Source organism: Puntigrus tetrazona, chromosome 1 (assembly GCF_018831695.1).
Source record: "Puntigrus tetrazona isolate hp1 chromosome 1, ASM1883169v1, whole genome shotgun sequence".
Classification (NCBI taxonomy): domain Eukaryota; kingdom Metazoa; phylum Chordata; class Actinopteri; order Cypriniformes; family Cyprinidae; genus Puntigrus; species Puntigrus tetrazona.
Window position 1 is genome coordinate 221,357 of NC_056699.1, and position 20,470 is coordinate 241,826.

The 20,470-nt window shown below is 36.2% G+C and overlaps 1 protein-coding gene across 1 annotated transcript in view; it reads right to left on the reverse strand.

Annotated features, from left to right (window-relative positions):
* The window catches only part of gli3 (GLI family zinc finger 3), a 150,881-nt gene that overhangs the window by 10,634 nt on the left and 119,777 nt on the right, over window positions 1-20,470 (reverse strand). Inside the window, exons 6-13 of the mRNA XM_043247627.1 lie at window positions 19,210-19,365; window positions 15,830-16,034; window positions 13,283-13,499; window positions 10,753-10,866; window positions 8,974-9,114; window positions 2,482-2,631; window positions 2,175-2,339; window positions 1,536-1,829 (exon numbers count right to left, since the gene is read on the reverse strand). Coding sequence (XP_043103562.1) covers window positions 1,536-1,829; window positions 2,175-2,339; window positions 2,482-2,631; window positions 8,974-9,114; window positions 10,753-10,866; window positions 13,283-13,499; window positions 15,830-16,034; window positions 19,210-19,365 — 1,442 coding nt within the window. The remainder of the gene's footprint in view (window positions 1-1,535; window positions 1,830-2,174; window positions 2,340-2,481; window positions 2,632-8,973; window positions 9,115-10,752; window positions 10,867-13,282; window positions 13,500-15,829; window positions 16,035-19,209; window positions 19,366-20,470) is intronic.

Genomic DNA, 20,470 nt, shown 5'->3' on the forward strand with positions numbered 1-20,470 from the left:
CGGCGCCACCATGGACCATCATGGCTGGGCTCTGGATCTCCTCCTGCTCCGGACTCCTCCTGTGTCCTCCCCGGCTCCTCCCTCCTTCTGTGCCCCCCTGGACTCCTGTCTGCTTGCCCCCTCCCGGGGGCCGTCCTCCACCGGAACCTCCTCCCAAGATCCGGTATCCCCAGTCCCGAGTTGTTTTTGTTAGATGTTACTTTAGGTGCGAGGACGCACCTTCCGGGAGGGGGGCATTCTGTCACATCTCTGGACTTTTGTTGTTGTTTTTTTGTCTCGAGCCACGTGTTATCTGTGCCCTGCCTTCCCTTTGTTTAATTGTGTGATTGTCTCCAGCTGCGTCTTGTTAATTTAGTTGATCCCTGTGTATTTAAGCCCTGTGTTTTGTGTTCACCTTGTCGGATCATCAACGTTACTAAATGTTACTCAGTGTCTTTTCCCGAGTTGTATTCGTGGTTTTTGTTCTGCCTTTTGTATATTTATTTTGTCATTTTGGATTAAATCTATTTAAGTTTATTTTTGAGTCTCGAGCGCTCCTTTTCTCTCCCGAGAAACCACGGAAACGTGACAATATGTAGCTAATGTCAGTAGTAAAACTTTTAATACATTTTAACACCAACCTTTTAATACTTTTAACACATTTATACCAAATGAATATTGTTCATCTCCAGTTTTGCACAGAATGTGCAACCTAAAAGTGAATCACAAAAGTATGAGAAACCAGACGTACAATAAATAACCAACGGTGGAAGGTAAGAGGTAAGTTTGTTTGCTCCATTTTAAGATAACAGACCACATGGACAATAGCAACCCTTTAGAGTTGTTGGGTTCTGTATAGGTTGTTGTTTTGCTGCAAATGGATAATGGCTGATAAAGAATGAGCTGTCTTGTTAGTAGTTGTGCAAGAAAGCTTGTATTTATCTTTGTGATTACAGTGAGCCATTTTGTCAACATTTACCTAAAGAATGAACTGGAACACAATGAAACCTCAAAAGTGCAGGCACAGCTCACTGATTTAAGACTGTTACAAAGTCAAATCTTCATACAGTTAGTAGAGGTAAATTTATTGTGCAAGCTGATATAATACTCTTCAATATAGGCAACAATATTGTGACAAAAAGTATACACCATGCTGCAAATAATATTACAAATAATAATGTAAGAGATGACATGATACAGTGACCACTGACTCAATAATTGTTCCAGATGGCCCAGAATTGAAAGGACAGAATGAGTAGTGAAAGAAAGAACAGACCTATAATATCACCATTCTCACCTGATCACCCACTGTCCTTAGTAAGAGAGGAAAAGTAATGCATGTGGTAGTGGACAAAAAAATATTCAGTTATTAATTTGAACATGCATGGTAAGAGGTAGTTGGTTATAAGCAAGTATTAGTTATGAAACCAGGTAAAGGAGGGTAAACTTTAGTAAGACATGTTAGTAAGACATTTTTTTTTAATTTTAGCAAACTTTAGCATAGCACACTACCATTTTTTTGTTTTCATTTGTTTTTAACATAGAAGGATGCTTACCATGGGCTTCTCAGTTTTGATTGACTTTACTTGTAGACATTCGTCCTGTTTTGAGGTAGCATGGTTATACTCCCTTTGGTCAGTGATCGCTCTGAGAGGCAGTTGTCCAGGAGACTGACCTTGTCCGTTACCTTCTGGTTCTCGAGGCTGAGGTGGGGGACGCGGGTATGTATCCCCACGCTGTTTCTTGGTGACATGTGCTTCAGGACCATGTACAGTCTTAACATGTTTCCGTAAAGAGCTGGGATCAGTATATCGTTTAGTGCAACCAGGGATTTTACACACATAGGGTTTCTGAGAGAAAATAAAGAGAAAGGGAGCAATGGCATGTATGTCTGTTAAACTCTTTAACAAGCCAACATAATTGGTAATTGCAAACCAATGAAACATTTTTAAACAATAAAATCATGATGTAATTTGAAGATGAAAGGGCTGAAATCAAAACAGCTTGGTGATGTCAGCCAAAATGCAATGTTCTAGAGTGGGAGCAAGTCATCAAATTTTGGAAGAAAATTTTACTGTTTTTCTGTTGCAATAATGTGCAATAATTGATTTCATGTAGACTATAATTACTTCTTATCCCAACCCAAGAATGTTAGAATCAAAATACCTTGTTTTATATTTGTGTGTGTGAAGTACCTCATTGGAGTGTGTGCGATTCTGATGTTTGGCTCTGTCTGACGCATTAGAAAAGGCTTTGTTGCAGCCTTCATGTTCACACACGTATGGTTTCTCTCCTGTGTGTGAACGCAAATGTGTCTTCAGGTTCTCCAGTCTGGAGTAGGCTTTTGAACAGCCTTCAAACTGTGAGAAAAAAGGACACACAGTTAGATTGATTTGTTCTAGACAGACCAAGGTTTTTGAAGGAGGTAGCTTCTTAGGTGAGCCACATCAAATGAGTGTCTGAAAAAAAAAAAAAACTAAATGTATTTAATATAATTCTTACCGTGCATTTATGAGGCTTCTCTCCTGTATGTCTGCGCATGTGCACTACAAGCATGTACTGGGCCTTAAACGGTTTCTGCTCTCTTGAACATTCCTCCCAACGACACACAAACTCCTTCTTTTCTCCATGTATGTGATCATTATTTATATGCTGTGAAAGGAAGAGGAGGTCAAAGTTCATGTTAAAGATAATAATCATGCTATGGTATGCTCTGATAGAAACCTTTAACATTAACAAAGAGTTGTACATTTCTAAATATGAGTCTGCATGTAACTCATCTATTTTATATGTGAAATATGCAGTGACATTACTGTGCCACAAGAGGGCATCAGTGTCATAAAATTGAGTCTTAAATGCTCATCAACTACTTAACCACCACGTACTTACAATGCACAATAATATTATATTGAAGAGATTCAAAAGAATAAAACTAGGGTTTGCAGTAAGGAGGATATCTAAGGTTAAAATATCTGTCGATTCATGAGCAGGCGCATTCTTTAACGGAACTTACTGAACCAACTGTAACAACTTAACACTGAAACACTGAAAGGTAAAGCCTGTTTAAAATGAAAAGAAGCTACTCAGACATCTACCTCTTTATCTTCAGTGTATCTTTTGTGGCTTTACATGCACTTAACACACATTTTTAACACATAATAAAAAAAATTCTTTGATATAAATTTATTATGACTTAGATAGAAAGATAGTCATTTATTATGACTTAGATAGTCTATAGAAATGGGCTTCATGGGATTTATAATAATTTAGATCTAAATACTTATTTTCTGTTACTTTTATTTTATTGAACCAATACTATAAATTGAGTGTTTGTGAAAGGTGTTCAAAACATTTTTTTCTGGGTAGTATCAAATGAAGACATTCAGACATTTTTTTTACAAACCCCCTGTTTTTTCTCACAGCATTATTCTTTCTCATTTGTCATCTTTCAATTTCAGCCAACACCCCCCCCACCACTCCCACCACCCCATCCCAATCTGCTCTGTATTCTCGGTCTGCTGTGAGTGTGCATGGTTTGTGAGTGTCAGTGTCCGATTTAAACGGGATTTCAAATAAAACCCTGTCACTTCCCATCACTATAGGCCTATGGCCTTGCCATGACAAGTGCTGACAGTTGTGCTACTGTGGCAACTTTCAATCTAAAGCTTTGGGAGGGGTGGAGCAGCAGTGGGGGATGCATTTTGGGTGAAAGATATCGAAAGTTTAGTGAAAGCATCATAATGCCATAGCTTTCCAGCTGCAGCCTAGCACCTTTATCCAACCCTCTTGTTGATACTGTCACCTCTGGCTTAACCAAACCCCAATACTCCCTCTCTTTTTCTTTTATTTGCCATTTTTCTTTCCTTCAAGCCATCAGTTCCCTGTTGCGTTTCTTCTATCTTTCTCTCAACATGCTGCCTCTGCTTAGGTCCTTCTCATTTTCTCTATGTAACCTTTTTTTTTTTTCGCCTGGCCGTCTCAGTTACACACATGCACACACACACACACACACACGCACACAGCAAAGGATTTGTGAAGAGTTGCAGGTTTCAAAGAAAAACACATTTCCATGCAAACTGAGCAGATGAGGTCAACATCTGGCATCCACACAAAGACAACAGTGTGCAGTACTAGTGAGTGCTTTTCCTGTCTCGAAGCCATTTCATTTCAAAGGGACAGACACAATATCCTGAACATAAGTAACCTCGATTAATGAATTCCAAAGCAATGGAGCATCTCCACAAGAGACAAAAAAAAATCTTGGATTGACGACAGGGAAGAAAATGCAAGAGAAAGACAGACAAGCCAAAAGAAAAAGACAAAACAGAAAAAGAAAGACAGTCAGTGAGTTGACTTCCCTCACATACAGAGCAGAAGAGCGGACAGACCAGAGTGACAGCAGGAAGGCCAAGAAAAGGCAGAGTAAAACAGCTTCTAAAAAAAGAGTGAGAAGTGGCAGCAGAGACAGAGAGCAGAGCTCATCCTCTATTCCTCTTCATGACACAAAGGCGGCCTGCATCATAGTCCTCCCTGTCACCTCGCTGCAGTTGCAGCCAAACTTTCACAGAGTTTGGCTGAGGAACATGCACATTTGTGTGTGCTTGAATGAGTATGTATGTGCACACTATATTTTTTGCACTTTTACATAGCTAGAAGTCGAAGTCGAACTGTCATTCAAACCTTCCTTATAGGCAAAGGTTCGAACTTGCAATCACCTATCTGGGTTGACCTTACAACAAATGATCACCATGAGAATATCCTTAATTGAGAGCAAGTCTACATCTAATTATAAAATTATTTTCACACATAAAACATAGTGTATAGAACTACTTTAGAGGGTCAAAGTATATTTTTTAAAGGCAGTCAACACATGCACAAAGTTTCATCTCTGTCCATTGTCTGCACTTTCTTTCCAGATGTTACGACCAATAAAATGTCTTTTTACCCATTTAAACAAATTTTATTTCAAAGTTTTAACCCCCTCACAAAAGTACTTACCTTTCCGAATAGTTTGCTGTTTCTTTTCGTGAAACTGAAAAACAGCCTGACTTACTAATACAGAATTTTGCTTAGAAACAGAGCAGGTTGCCATTACAATTTCACAATAGTCAACCAAGTCTCAGTTACTAACTTCTAGCAATGATATTGTGAGCCATTATCTATGCTTATCTGCTATCCTTGAATGTATTTGTCATTTATATCTGATTCTAATTTACTTATCCTGATTTATTTGGCCAATGTTCATACGTAGTGGTGAAACAATTTACTAAAATAAGTTTCAGTTCAGAAACTGAAACACCTTCATTTGTCACTGGCTAAAAAGAATCTAGAATTCATCAGTGCTGCCATATAAAATGAGTTTTTGTCTTTTATAAGGTAAATATTTAAAAAGTCTAATCAGCTATTCAAAATTGTCTTCAGTTCACTGTCAGTTAGTAGACTCAGATTGTTGAATGTAAATATAATTTCCTTAAACAAGACTGACAATATTCCCACTTTTTTTTCTTTTATGTATATTTATTAATAAAAAAGCTAAAATACCCAATAGTGGAATAGGATAAAAAAGGCATATGGAAGTTTTCAAAGTTTTGAAAATGACAGATTTTAAACTGGTCTAAGAATAGTAAATTAAACACCCAAACTTGGGTACAACCCATTACATTTGTCCGCACTCAATTTAAAACTACTCTTTCATCCTCCCTTTTATACCTTACTCCAATAGGGATTCCCTGTGGCAAGTGATCTGTCTGCCAGCTCTGTCGCTCGATAATGCAGAGAAAGAGCGCAGAGAGAGATTGCAACACATCCCTGAATGCTGGTACACTCACTTGTACAAATGAGCTTAATGCTGTTGTGCGTGATGCATGACCTGGCTATGCTGATAAAAGGGTGGAAAAGGAAGAGAGGGAAGTGTTGGGAGGGGTGACACTAATGCCCTGATGGCCTGATGTAATGGCAATGGTTATTGAGCGGATGATGGCGTTGTTGTAAGCAAGTGCGGCTGCGGCCAAGGGAAATAGACTAACAGGTGCTGATGCTACGCTCGCAGCTCCGAGGAGAGATCTATTCATCTTCGGCCTGCCATGATACGGGATGAGAGCAACCACTGGGACTCCCAGATTCATAGGAAGAAACAAGACGCTTACTTTTATTTGTTTGCTGCATGCAAATACAAACACATACACACTAGGGCATAACTCCAGATATACATTTTGTTTTCCTACCTTACTACTGAGCAAAATGGACTGTATGAAGTAGAATATTTTCAGATTACCGCTTTTCATCATAGTGCACACATGCATGACTGCCCTAATTTGCAGTTCTCTTAAATTCATCTGTATTGTCTTCTTATCTGGCTAGTTTTTCTAGGCCATGGCCTGCACCATTAAAATGCAGCCACGCATGAGAAGTGTCTGTTTTCACGCCAATTTCACAAAGCTCCGGGATCCGCAACAGCGTTTAGCGTTATCAAACACACACTAATAAATCATGCTCTCTTTTCTCATGTCAGTTGCTAAAGAGCAATGAAAAAAGCGAGAAAAGCTGACAAGACGCATAAAAAGATGGAGAGCAAGAGGGAGAGTGAGTATGAGAGAGTAACAATAGTAATGTGCGCGGGGGGAGTCAATTGGCATGTGTAATTCAGCTCAGCCTTTTCATCTCTGTGTAAGATACTCTAGACAGATAAGGTGTCTAATCCTCTGCCTGATCAAGAAAAATCTACATTTTGCCAATTAAAGGGTCCTTGCCAACAGCCAGATAGGAGTCCGCCTTCCAACTCAACCCTAGTTTATCTCCCCCAGCACAGGGAGGAGCACAGAGTAGCTTAAATGTGCTATTCTTACCATACACAAACAAGGACATAGACCACCCCACAGCGCCACCATCAGTCAGAACAATCATGAGGGTGGAGGGAGAAACAGAGTCTGAGAGAGAGAGGATCTGAAATTAACTCTTGCCAAACAGCAAATAGACTCTGGATTAGAAAAAGGATACAGGGCTAAATATGTCACACACACACACACACACACACACACAAACACAGTTCTCTCCAATAAGTAAAAAAAACATTTTATTAAAACAAATCTCAGTTTAACAGATAATGTCAAAACATTTATATTGTTGTATAATTTGATTGGTTAGTTACGGTAGAAGAAGGTCAAGACTTTAGAAGTGAAAGATAGGAAAAAATCACAATTTTTTTAAAGGGGTTACAAATATTTAATGTTTCTCATACACAGCAGCCTGGTTTTAGCAGCAAACCCACAAGCATCAGCAATAATAAAGTGCCCCTATAATTTAGAGTACCCCTACTGAGAAGGCAAGTAAAAAGTCAAGGAGAAAGACTGAGTGAGAACCAAGGCACCTGTAGTGGGGGTATAAGGGCCAGAGTGTTTGAAAATACAAAGGAACAAGTAAAGAGATGAATAAAGAAAAAGGGAAAAAAATAATTAAATAAATCAGCAAATAAATTGACATCCGGCTGGTTTATGCTGACTGTGTAGAGCAGATAAGTGTGCTAAGTTGCAGAGATTTGATGTTTATCTTATCGAGAGCGTTAAAGCTGTGCTGATAAAAGAGCCCAGCCATGCGTCATGGTGTGAGCATGATTCACATAGCTAAAAATGCAGACTAGCATCACAAAAAACTATATTCCAACTTAAAATTAGACTGTGATAAGTAGGGAAAAGTAAAATACAATGACATAGTAACAAAATCACTGAGCGATATTTTAAAACATAATTTCACAATATAAAAACTGCTAGCACTTCCACAATGTAGTAAATGTATCTAAAAGTTTGATAAAACATTTGAAGAGAATGTTTGGAATATATACTTTTTATTGTTTGTTTTTGTTTTATTTCCCCCTCCAAAAAATCTTATTGAGGTTGTGCAACATAGGGAGTGGCCTTAAAATGCTTTGAAATTAGCAAGATCCAAACCTCCCCCACTCACCCTCCCATCACCCCAAACACACACCACCCTTTTTAGGATGATATTCACTGTGGTGCTCACACTAGACTCATCCTATAACTGACAAATGGGTGATAAGAAGCCCATCCCTCATTGCTGAATCAGTGGGCAGGGAAATATTTTTATTAGCACGTGACATTATACTAAAACTATTTTTATTTGTTCTGAATCTAAACCAATTATTATATATTGCATATATTTTATTTCTTGAGACACTACAATCTAAATTTAAATGGAGAGTAAAGGTATTCACACCAAATTTTTTACATTTTATGGTGACTCTTCATAGATAGAATGTCTTTAATTCTTAACAAACTGTATTTTCTATGGACTCCTCCTAACCCTACCCCTACAAAAAAAAAAAACTATATATATATATATATATATATATATATATATATATATATATATATATATATATATATATATCAATGTGTATATCTCAAATACTAAATTAAGGATTTTGCCTAAAACCTAAAAATCTTTTTTAAATATAGCAAAATGTACCTATATCCCTCATTCAAAGGGACAGGCAAGAAATTGCCAAGATATTTAAGATTTGAGGACAAGACTTCAAATGTGGGAGGCAGGCCATTCCAACTGGAGGCTTTCAATTATAGATAGGGGTTAGCATGGCTGCCATGGATTGCCATGTCAGAGTAGGGATAGACAGCTGTGGAGAACTGGGAATCTTTCTATCAGATGCCTTTGGGGTTGGTGTGTGTTTCTTTGAATGTGTGTTTGTGTGGATTATAGGAGAAAAGAGTGGTTAAAAGAATGGCTGTGTGTGTTGTCCAGAGAGAAATAGTTAAAGAGAAATGGCTTTAATGTCCTTTTTACCCTCTGGTTAAGCTTGGGAGTGGCTGTGACAAATGGGATGTCTGAAGCCCAGTGTAGGATTTTAAGGTGTTTGCGTGTGTATATGTGTCTTTTACACCTATTTGAGAGCCTTATCATCAATGATTCTATTAAGAGACTGAACATTTCAATTGATGAAACATAAATGTGATGTCAACTCACATGCACAAGCTGCTCTTGGGTGTCAAACTCCCTGCAGCAACCTTCCCAGTGGCAATTGGTCTCATACACCACCTCTGGCTCCTGCTTGCCCTCCTCTTTGTCACCCTCTTCTTTCACAAGTGTCATTCCATCCGTTTGCTCCTGCACAAACACATGCTCAATAATTTGCAATAGTGAGAGCATATGGGTCAGTAACGTACTTCAATTTTGTGTCATTATTTATTCATTATAAATACAAAGTTAATTAATGCATAACTTTAATATACATCTTCTATAATATGCATGGTTTTAATTTCTGATCAATTACATTTATAATTTATGATTATAATTGTCAAAAATTGTCAGGGTGGTCCTGATATTGTAACAAAGAAAGCGCTATAAAAGAAAAAAAAAACACACTAGTTTAAAGTTAAACTCTGGTGAATAGCTGTTTTTGTTGCATTAATGTTATTGTTGTTATTAATGTGTGTTACAGCAGCATGAAGGAAATTATTTCATTCTAGGATAAAATGTTGTGTGTGCCCTGGTAAATGTGAATCATTCAATAGTGCAGACGATGATAAATTATGCTATTTTGAGTATGTGACAACGAGATGAGTCCTTATACCTTATTTGTATCATTAAAACAATGCTAAACATCTGCATCTGACATTTGGAATATCTCCTGAGACAACATTTAGTTGTATGTCTTTACAGGGATGTTATTATTTTTATGAACTAAAAAAACATGCTATAATGCCCTGGAAAGTGTACTTTGCTTGGTATGTGCCACAAGTTATGCTGAATTGGCAGATATTTAGAGGTTCTAGAAGGGGTAACAGCCTTGGAAACAGAACCCAAGATCTGTGAATTCATAGCTGTAAAATATAAGAATTATTGAAGAGTGTCACTAAACAAATACAGATAACACTTTACTTTAAGATTCAATTCTCATCATTAAAAAAACATTAATGATCACATTTGCCTCAACAAACTACTAATTTGCTGCTTATTAATTGTTAGCAATGTATTTGATTCAGTTGATAGGCTCAGTTACTGGGTAGGATGAGGGAAACAGAATATGGTCAAGCAGAATTAATGCTTCATAAGTATTAATAAACAGCCAATAATAGGCATGCTAATAAAATCACTGCTCCACTGTTCTAAATGTATTTCAGTGTCTGTTTAGAGAGAGAGAGAGAAAGAGAGCGAGAGAGAGAGAGAGAGAGAGAGAGAGAGAGAGAGAGAGAGAGAGAGAGAGATAGAGAGAATGAATGATGATTTCTAAAGAAAGCTATGGAAATTTCTTGAAACATAAATAAATAAATAAATAAGAAAAAGCACAGAGCAAAAATAATAATAATAAGACAAAGGTCCATTCAAGCCATCCAGCAGTCATCCAATCTTCAGCTATAAGGGGCATTGTAGAAAATGTGTCACCTAATTTTTCTTTCATTTTTCCATTCAGTTAAGCATCTGATTAAAAGAAAAACAATTTCCTTCTGAAGCTGTGGAGATCAATGGGGCTTATCGCATCTGAAGCAGTGCCACAACAGGCAACCAAATCAAACACACAAATAAATAGCTTTACTGTACGTCACATAATTGGTCCCAAAGCTCTTGCTGCGTTTGCATGTGTGGTAACTGTCTCCTTAAGGGTTAGTGAGTGTTTTTTATCCCTATACATATATGTCTATCAAGTGTGTGTGATATATGCGTGTATATATGTGTGTGTGTCTGTGTGTATGTACTGTATGTGTGTGCATGTGTCTGTGTGTGTGTTTGTGCACATGTGCATACCTGCACGCTAATGGCTCCAGGGCTGGGTGGCTCTTCATCTGGTTTGAGTTTGGATCGTTTGTGCTGCATGGGGTCCCCTGTGCTACTCACAGCCGATTCGCTGGTGGGTTTACTCTAGAAGGAAATATTTTTAAAATACGAATAAAATATGACCAACATCATTAATCATCAAAAATATAGGCACTTATTAGTGTGAGAAATGGTGATTATATGCTATTTCATATAATATTTTAAAAAATATGGTTAAATATGGTAAAGTGTACTAATGAATGTACTGACAAGCTGACAATATCTACTTTCTAAACGTGTACATAATGTGCACTTTATAAAGGGTGTTAAGAAGCAAATATATAATTATCAAAGTGGCCTTTTACCCTTAAGTGACCTTTTTTAATTTCATATTATTAGCTGTAGTATATCATCTATAATTATACTAAAACATACTTTACTTTAAAATATACAATTAAGCAAAATTCTTTTCCACAAGAAAAAACACTATATTACTATATTGGTATATCAATATCAAGATCAATATCAAAATGTGATATTTAAAATATTAAGTATGATTAAACAGTGAAATTACCACTTTAACGTAATTACATACTGTAATGGTACATGCACAATATTAACATGCTACCATTCCTAAACAAATATACTTCTTTTGGTAGTGTATTAATAGTTATATATTACAGATCTACTTCAGGGAAAAAAATATTAATTGACAATATTTGCTGACATTATTCAAAAACGTTATACATGTTATTTGCAATTACAATTTCTCCATAAACAGCAATAACCCCTCCTCTGACAATTCACTCATTCACTGCGTCTTTCTCTCTCTCTGCCAAAGGAAGTCCCTTGTGACTGGCCAAAGCCAGTAAAGAAAAAAAGAACTCGGTGGGAGAGAAAAAAGTAACATTCCTTGGATGAGAGAGCAGATTTCCTTGGCTCTAAAGGGAAGGTTCATTCTGCCAGACTCCTCTAGCAAATCATTTAACTTTGCTGAGTTTTTATTATTATAAAATTCACAAATAGTTGGTGATCATTTGTGCATGAAAATACTACATTTCTAGTTTTGTGATGTTTTGCTTTTTTTGTAACTGTGTATAATAATGTGTAATAAACTCAATATGCCCAATACAAAGCCAGAAAGGTTTTGAGTATAGTTGAATATAGTAAAGCAAATGAATTCAAAAGTATATACATATATTATATATATATATATATATATATATATATATATATATATATATATATATATATTGACGAAGACAACAAACCCTACAAAATCATACTGTTTTTTAATCATATGAGAAAATGTTTTAATTTATGGTTAAACTACCCCCCTTAAGCCTAAGTATGCATGCTAATAAATTTAAAGACAATCTTAGAAATATATTTTACACCACATTTTGTGTATATAACTTTAAATCTTAAAGTGCATACTGATTCAGGAAAACAAAATGATCTGATATTTCTCTGTCATTTTGAGAAATGCTCACACTTTCTCTCGTTTTTTATTAATTTTTCCTTTTTGACCACATGGTGAGACAAATGTTCCATGATGCCCTTCTATTAAAGAAGCTTGTGCTGTCTCTGAGGTTAGACGGGGGAAACAGATGACACTGATCTAGGAAAGAGTAGCGAGTCTGTAATGACTTAAAAGGAAAGACTGGCATTGAGGAAAAACCTTGGGAAAACTCATTCACCATTACACTAAGAGTTAACTGTTACTGAAGCACAAAAAAACAGGAATCAATACGAAGACAGATAAAAACAACATGATGCACTCTACAGATTTTAATCCAGGAAACCGGGTGAGTATAAATGGACAAGGCATGATCAGGAGAAAAAAACTGTAAAAGAAAAACACTTTTATGCTCATCCTTCAAAGAGAAGGTTTGGGAATGTATCTGAGTCTGATTAATGGTGGAGGTGGCAAGATTTTTGCAGCTAACAAGCAGGGTGTTATTTCTCAAAGGTGCCTTCTGGGCAAGCTCACGGCTCTCCACATCGAGACACAACACAGAAACTACGCGCACACAAGGGAAAAACTCCCATGAGGCCAGTCTGTGAGGGAGGGCTACCTGCAGCCACACTTTCTCTGTTGTTTATAAATGTTGTCGTGTTGGTGGCATGTTTTCATGAACCACACACAATAATAAATAGCACCAGCACTTGTGATGATAAACGCTGAATACATTTAAGCCTTGTGGAGGAAAACCATTGCGTGAACTAAACAACTTCTATTGCTGTTTAATACAAGCACACCCAAAAACAATGATGTTAAATGATTTTGAATTGCTTTGTGTTGTTTGAACTTACAAATGAAACTACATTGTAAAGTACTTCCTACATTGTATTGTGTAACTTATGAAGGTAACTTGTGAAACCACATGCTTCAGAAAAAACTGAGCCTCCAGAAAAACTGGGTAGCTTGTGTTAAACTGACTTGTTTCCGTCATATCTTCTCAACTATTAATAATAATAATCAATTCATTCATTCATTCATACAGAAATGAGAACTGACCTGTGAGTCATTTGAGGTTGTGGAACGTTCTGTAGGAGGCAGGGTGGAAGGAGGAATGCCAGGAACTGGTCTCTGGGTGGCAAAGGCAGGAGCTGGGTGCACAAGGGGTGGACTATGTCCAAATGCAGAACCTACGATGCCCGGTTGCCTACTGATCAGCTGCTGATGCATTTGCAGTGCCACAGGTGTTGGAGGATATGCGAAACTCAGTGCAGGACTGTAAAAAACAAATAAAAAGAATAATTCATTTTTAAATTGAATAATAAATTAACTTAATGTTATAAATGAGTAAAATTTGGCCAAGTGGTAAATTACAAACACCACTTAATATATTTGTTATTGAATATTTAATCATCCAACCTTTAATATTATTTATGATATACTAGAGTTCAAACTTTGTTGTCAGTAAGGTTTTTAAATTTTAATGAAATAAGTGTCTTATGCTCACCGTGGCTGAATTTATTTGATCAAAAATAGAGTAAAAATACAGAAATACTTGCGAAGAGAAAGTTTAAATTAAGTTTACATTTTTTGTAATAATATAAAGATCTTTATTACCACTTCTTATCAATTTATTGTCTCTCATTATTTTTCTCAAAAAAGGGAAGGTTTTACTGACCCCAGGATTTTGTATATAATGCAATATTTTATAACACAATATCAATCACAGTACCGTATTGAACTTTTATATATCATCTCCTTTTTTATAGATGCCACAGTATTTTAATGATAAAGCCTTGATGCTCAGTAACAGACATTCATAGGGGGTTCCATTCATCGTGGGGCATGCTGACCACTCCATACAAGCTCATACGTCTACTAGTCCTATTACAGGCAGAGAGGAAATCAATGTAGCCAGTCGCTGCGTGGCTGATGCAGCTGTCTCATCATTCATCAGGCCTGGAACCTTGCCTGCCACCTCTGTCCCCACATGTTCATGTGAGATATGACTGATTAGCTTGCGAAAACAAATCACTGATTAATCACTCTCAATGGAGGAAAGAGGTCCATTTCTGTCATCTTTTTCTCTCTCTGAAACCCCCACCCAAACCAAGTAACGTTGTTTCCTAATAGTGCTGGATAGCACATGTCAAACTGAGTGACACATCGCCAGGGATGATAGCTGTAGATCTATCCTTTAGTTTGATATAGAAATTATAAAACTGTTCAAATGTAACAACTTCTGATTTTCTGATATGCTCCAAAATAGGCAACAGTCTGTTGTTCAAAATCTAATAGTACTTATGGGACATTACACTTTTGGTGTAATTTACCATTTATCAAAGAATCAAGAAAATGCGTACAAAAATATCACTGATATTTATAAGAAATGTTAAAAGGAGTTATATTTGGTGAAAATTGGTGAGAAATACACAGTACATATATTTTTAATCTCTATATAGTATTCAACAGTATTACCATTACATGTAAATCTACATTCTAAAATCTGTGTCTGATGTCTATCTGTACAATTTTGTAGCAGTGCTAGTAGTAAAGCAACAATAAGAGAACTCAAATGATGTACTCATTTCAAGAAGAAATGTAAGCTTACTATTTTTGGAAGAGAGTAGTAAGTAAATCACAACATGGCAGTGTTTAGATATGACAACTTAAAAAAAGCATTAATAAAGCTTCAAACCATTTTGTTGATCAGAATCTCAATATTGAACAGCCTCCGTAAATTAGAAATACTGTTGTACTTTATTATCCACTTAATGTCTGACCAAATCGACTGTGCCCTATATAAGTGGAATCATATGAATAACATTAATTTTTTTTTTTTTTTTTTGAAACAGATAAACATGTGATAAGAAGGCAGGATTGTCAGCAAACACCCTCAGGTTGATCTGCTCATGAATTACACCTGAGAGAAAGTGAATGGGTCAGTTTTATTTACTTCATCCACAACGGATTCACTCTTTTTCCCATTACAGCTTGTGTTACTGTCCTCAGCCCAGACTTTGCTTTCTTCCTCTGTCCCCCTCTTCATGACCCTTTCATTCGTCATTCCCCCTTCCTCTCCTCCTTTCCAGTGTGAGCGATTACATGGCGGCAGTCTTAGGGTAAAGCTCTTCTCAGCTGATAGAGAGAACATTAATCAGATGATGCATATCAGACAGACGAGTGTGAGGGAGGAGGGGAGGAATATGTTCACACGCTTCCTCCTAATAGCGCTCTCTGTGTTCCCTCGTTTATTTCGCTGTCCAGTGTTCATTCATCACTCTGCTTCTGAGGATGCGCTGGAGTGTCCACTTACAGTATGGATTGCTTTTCCTCTCTATCTCTTTTTCAGAATCTCTCCCGCATTCTCTAACCTCTTGTCTGTTCCAATACACACCTCTCTTTATTTTCTTACTTGGGACATTGTCCAAAATTGGAATGACATGAAGATGAATAAATTAAAGTCAAAAATTTGTAAAATAAAATGAAACAATTCTCTTATATAGTAACAAAAAATATTTGTAACTAAAATAATGCAAAATACAGCATCAAGGCCTGTTAGAAAGAAGATTTTTGTAGAAAAAGAAAATTAATTGTAGCACATACCTGATAGTACCAGCTGAGAGGTGTCCATAGGATCCACTAGTGGAAGAGCTGGAGCGGGAATTATTAAGTATAGTGACTAGAGAGTTGGGTGAAGTGCGAATCATGGCCTGCAGGTCAAAACTGGGGTCAGAAAGGGAAGGGGAGCTGGGAAGGGGTCGTTTTCTGCTGGGCCGATTTGTGAGCCTAGGACTTGGAAAGCGTGAAGCTGAAAAGGCACAGAGAAAACACAGAAAGAACATAGTGTGTTATCTATTTCAAACTGGTGACATAACATCAGGCACAACAAGATATGAAATCATTGTTTTTATTTATTTTAATTCTACATTATTTGTTTTTTATATTTAATTGAAATTAATTTAATGATTTTAATAATTTTAATTTAATAAGTGTTAAAATTACACTTTGATCTTGAAAACTGAATTGCACATTTTCCAGTTGACAAAACCTTTTCAGTTTCAAATCCAAAAAAATTATATTTTCTTTAAACTACATAAAAACTTTTGTCAGACAAACAACATTATCCCAAATGTTGCAACTACTTACACATAGTCTTAACAAAGAATTTCATGTTGTTTAAATGTTAAGGCTTTGTGAGTTCCCAGCGTGCATTACAGCATGAATAAATTATGCATTTACTGGTATAGGATTATTGTTTGCTGACTTCATTTAAAGTTTTTTTGTTGTTTATCATTATTGTTAGTTATTTGTTGTACTTTAATGTAAAGAGCTCATCTTATTTTAAAATTGTTGGTTCTCACTATTCTTGAGGGTTAGTGCATCTACTTTTGAAGCCTAGACTATGTTCAGCTACTTATGTCCTTTCTCTGGATATCTTAGTCTTGAGAGTTGTCGTAAAAACAAGGACAATGAACAAATAAACAACATCTTCCAAGGAACAGAACAAAAATTGTTACATTAACATTCAAGATAATAAAGTGTGTTAGCTAATCAAAAAAGAGACATGTACACTTACTCAGTTACTTGGGTTGAGTGAACAAATTGTTTCAAAGTTGAGTAAATTAAAAATAGCAGTGCAGTGAGTTGCGTTGACGTTGACCATCTTAATCACATGTAATTTTCGATGCATTCAACAATAACCACATTTACTGCATTGCATACATTTTTTACACATTGTAAAAAGACATGAGACTCCACTTTTCTCACTGCTTTCTAGTAGCGTCACTGCGATGTTGAATCACGCTTAATTGGGTTGAATAGTGTGTTAATGCTCAATGGAATTGCACTGGGTTGTTTTTGAAAAGCTTTCACTAGAAAGCAGATCGAACGCAGACAGGCCCTCCACTCACGCACAATGACTGGCACCTACAGATTAAGAAATGACTTTTGTTGTCTTTTCATTGGCGAATGTCACAAACAAGAAAGAAGGGAGAAATAGAGGGAGAAGTGAAAGGAGGAGGGGAAGAGAGGGGTGTGGGGGGATGGTGGTCTTTTGTTGTGTGGAGTGACACAATGACTTTGTGACTCATTTTTTCTTTCAGTTGTTCTGTACATTTTTAAGAGAAAGCACGCAAAACAAAACAAGATTACACTCTCTCTTTCTCTCTCTCTGACTCTCTCCCTTCTCTCTTTCTTGTTTGACACATACAGTGATTACAGGGTCTGTCATTCACATTTAAATTACTCTGTGTGTGTGTGTGCGAGAGAGTGTTTGTATTCCTGCATTTGGAACATCTTACCATTATTGCTGGCATTCTGCTTTGAACTGTGATTCAAGACTTTGTAAATAGACACAAGCACAAACACACACACACACACACACACACACACGAATCCACAGACAAATATTCTATATACATTATAATAAACACCCATATACAATATCTTCTGCAGTCTATAAGGCCATATTGATTTTCCTGCTACAAAGACCAGTTTGGATGAGCATAAACTCCAAGACAGTCTAAACTGCTTTTAAATAAACAATTCTGGCTTATTTTTTACATGAGTTGGCTAAGTTGGTAGAAAAATCAAATGCAAAAAGATGTTTTAAACTAGAAATTTTAGCTTGCACGAAAAAGCATAGTGTTTCAGTTTTGACCTAACTTGCTTTACATCAGTTTTTATTAAGAATTTATTAACAATTTAACTAGCATAAACATGATAAGCAAAACAAGTATAAAATTCAATGAAAAGTCAATATTTGCTGATAAATAAAATGCTAAATGGATGAATGAAAAAATGATGGGTAAAAAACTCATAACAATAAATAAAGTGTTTAAAACCTACCAATCACTGAAAAATTGCTCTTTTGTAGCATAGGTAAATATTACATTTATGGTCAAACATATATTCTGTCAAAAAAATTTATAAAAATGTGGATGTAGGGAAAAAAAAAAATAGTTCTACCTTAATAATTAATCTACAACAAACAGAGGGTCCAGGTGTTTAATAGACAGAATCAAACTGACATTGGTTAATTAGCCGCTAATGCATTAAAAATGTGTGGCTTAAATATAAATGCACAGGACATGTTAAATCCTTTATTCGTCAGTTTTTCTCTAAAAGTAATTACACTGATGTCTAAACTACCACTGTGCTATCCCATCCCCATTACTAACAGAAGCTCCTTGATAATGCACTTCTACTCATTCACTCCCCTTTCAGAGTCTATATATCATAAAAGGAGCTTTAAAGTGTTAATTTGGCTGATACAGAACACACACTGTTAAAATAGGATGAGTTACTAAGGGCTGTTCACAGGCTATTTGAAGTAGGGGGATGCCAACATCTCCATTTGAAAACAATGGCTCTAATTGTTTTATTTCAGTCTATTAATCTTAAACAGTCCCATAGAAGAAAGGATTTCTCCAATGATGAATAGTGGGACATTCCAATTCCCACTTAATAGCAATTAATTTTCTGATAGCCATGCAAGTTTGGCTAGTTTTAATTAGTTTGTGAGGAATGGGGAAGCTGGTGACAGACTGACTAAATGCATTCTCATCAAAGACTAACAGACCAACCACCTGACCTCACTACGAATCACTATGCCTTTAATTTCCTATTTACACTTCAAAATAACTCATTTGCATACATTCTGTGCACACTTACCCCCCTTTTTGAAAACATTAAGACAATGTAAAAATTTTAACAGTGTAATTAACTGGAAATGGTTTAGAAGGAAAGATTTGGAACGTATTCCTTATATGTTATATAGTACACACACACACACACACACACACACACACACACATATATATTGTATTGACTAACCCCAAACCATGTGAGAACTATGATAATAAATGTGCATATTTGAATGATTTCTGAAGGATCATGTGACTTTTTGCATGGATAAGGTATTAAATCTACCCCTATTAGACACCTAGGAAACATAAGAAAAGTGTAAGCAGAGGAGAACTTACTTTCCATAGCCTGTAAGTACTCCATATGCAGGGCACTACTTGTAGGCCCTGTTGCAGATGCCACTGAGGGAATAATGTCAGCATAAGGGCTGCGGTGACCTGCAAGTAGGGCCATCTGGTGGTAGTACTCAGCCGTGGTCAAACTGGTGTGGGGTGCTGAAAGTTCAAAACAATTATACAAAACATCAATCATTCGAAAAACTACAAATAATCACAAATATACCACTGTTCAAATGTTTTGGATCAGTAAGTTTAGAAAAAAAAAATAATAAAATAAAAAACTTTGAATTTCATTTGATGTTTATGCCTACAAATCTTAAATGACCTTGTTTAAATTCTTAATATAGAGGCCAAGCCTGGAATTGTGGAGTTATATATATATATATATATATATATATATATATATATATATATATATATATATATATATATATATATTATAATACTTTTATAGTGCTTTATTGTCATTATTAGAGCTTGACAACCTCAGGTTCCACCTTCATTATATGGATGGGAGAACTTGGACATTTTGCCATGTTATATCTGTATATCTAATTAACCATTTTCATTTTAGGGAAAAAGAAGGCAGAATTTTCCATGTGAACAACTGAAATTGACTTTCTGTCTGATTTGGTCTGTCTCTCTTTCATGTGTCGCCTGTATCTTCCTCCCACACTTTAGCAACAGAGTGATAACAGGTCCTAGAAATGGATCCTAAAAATAAACCTTTGGCAACATGCTTTTCTATGCAAACAACAAAACTGAGAAAGCACACTCACAAACACACACATACACACAAAAAGAGAAAAAGAAAAAGAGAAAGACTGACGCAGTGCTTCTCAATGCAAATACAAAATCATTTTAGCTGCACAAAGTGTTGTGGCTAAATCCTGTCTTCCCCAGAAGAAATGAACAGAGCGGATGAAAGGATCTCAACTGAGGCCCAAACTGAATGCATGGAATATGCATCTCTGATTGGTTGTGTGAATGTAAGAAGAAATTCCAAATTAATTCGATGTGGGTATTATGACTTAAGTAGTGAGGGAGGGGTTGGGGGGCTTCCTTAATTGTCTCTGTTGTTCCATCTTGCCTTGGCTCTTGCATTAAACTGTAATGTGCCTCATTTCCCGTTCACATGTAGAAAAAAGCTTTGTGGAATTTCTAAATGGGGGATGTTGGCATTGAACTGATGGACTGGTGGTGGGGAATGGCAGGGGTGATTTTTAAGGATGAATATGCACCCTCAGTATGGTGCACCACC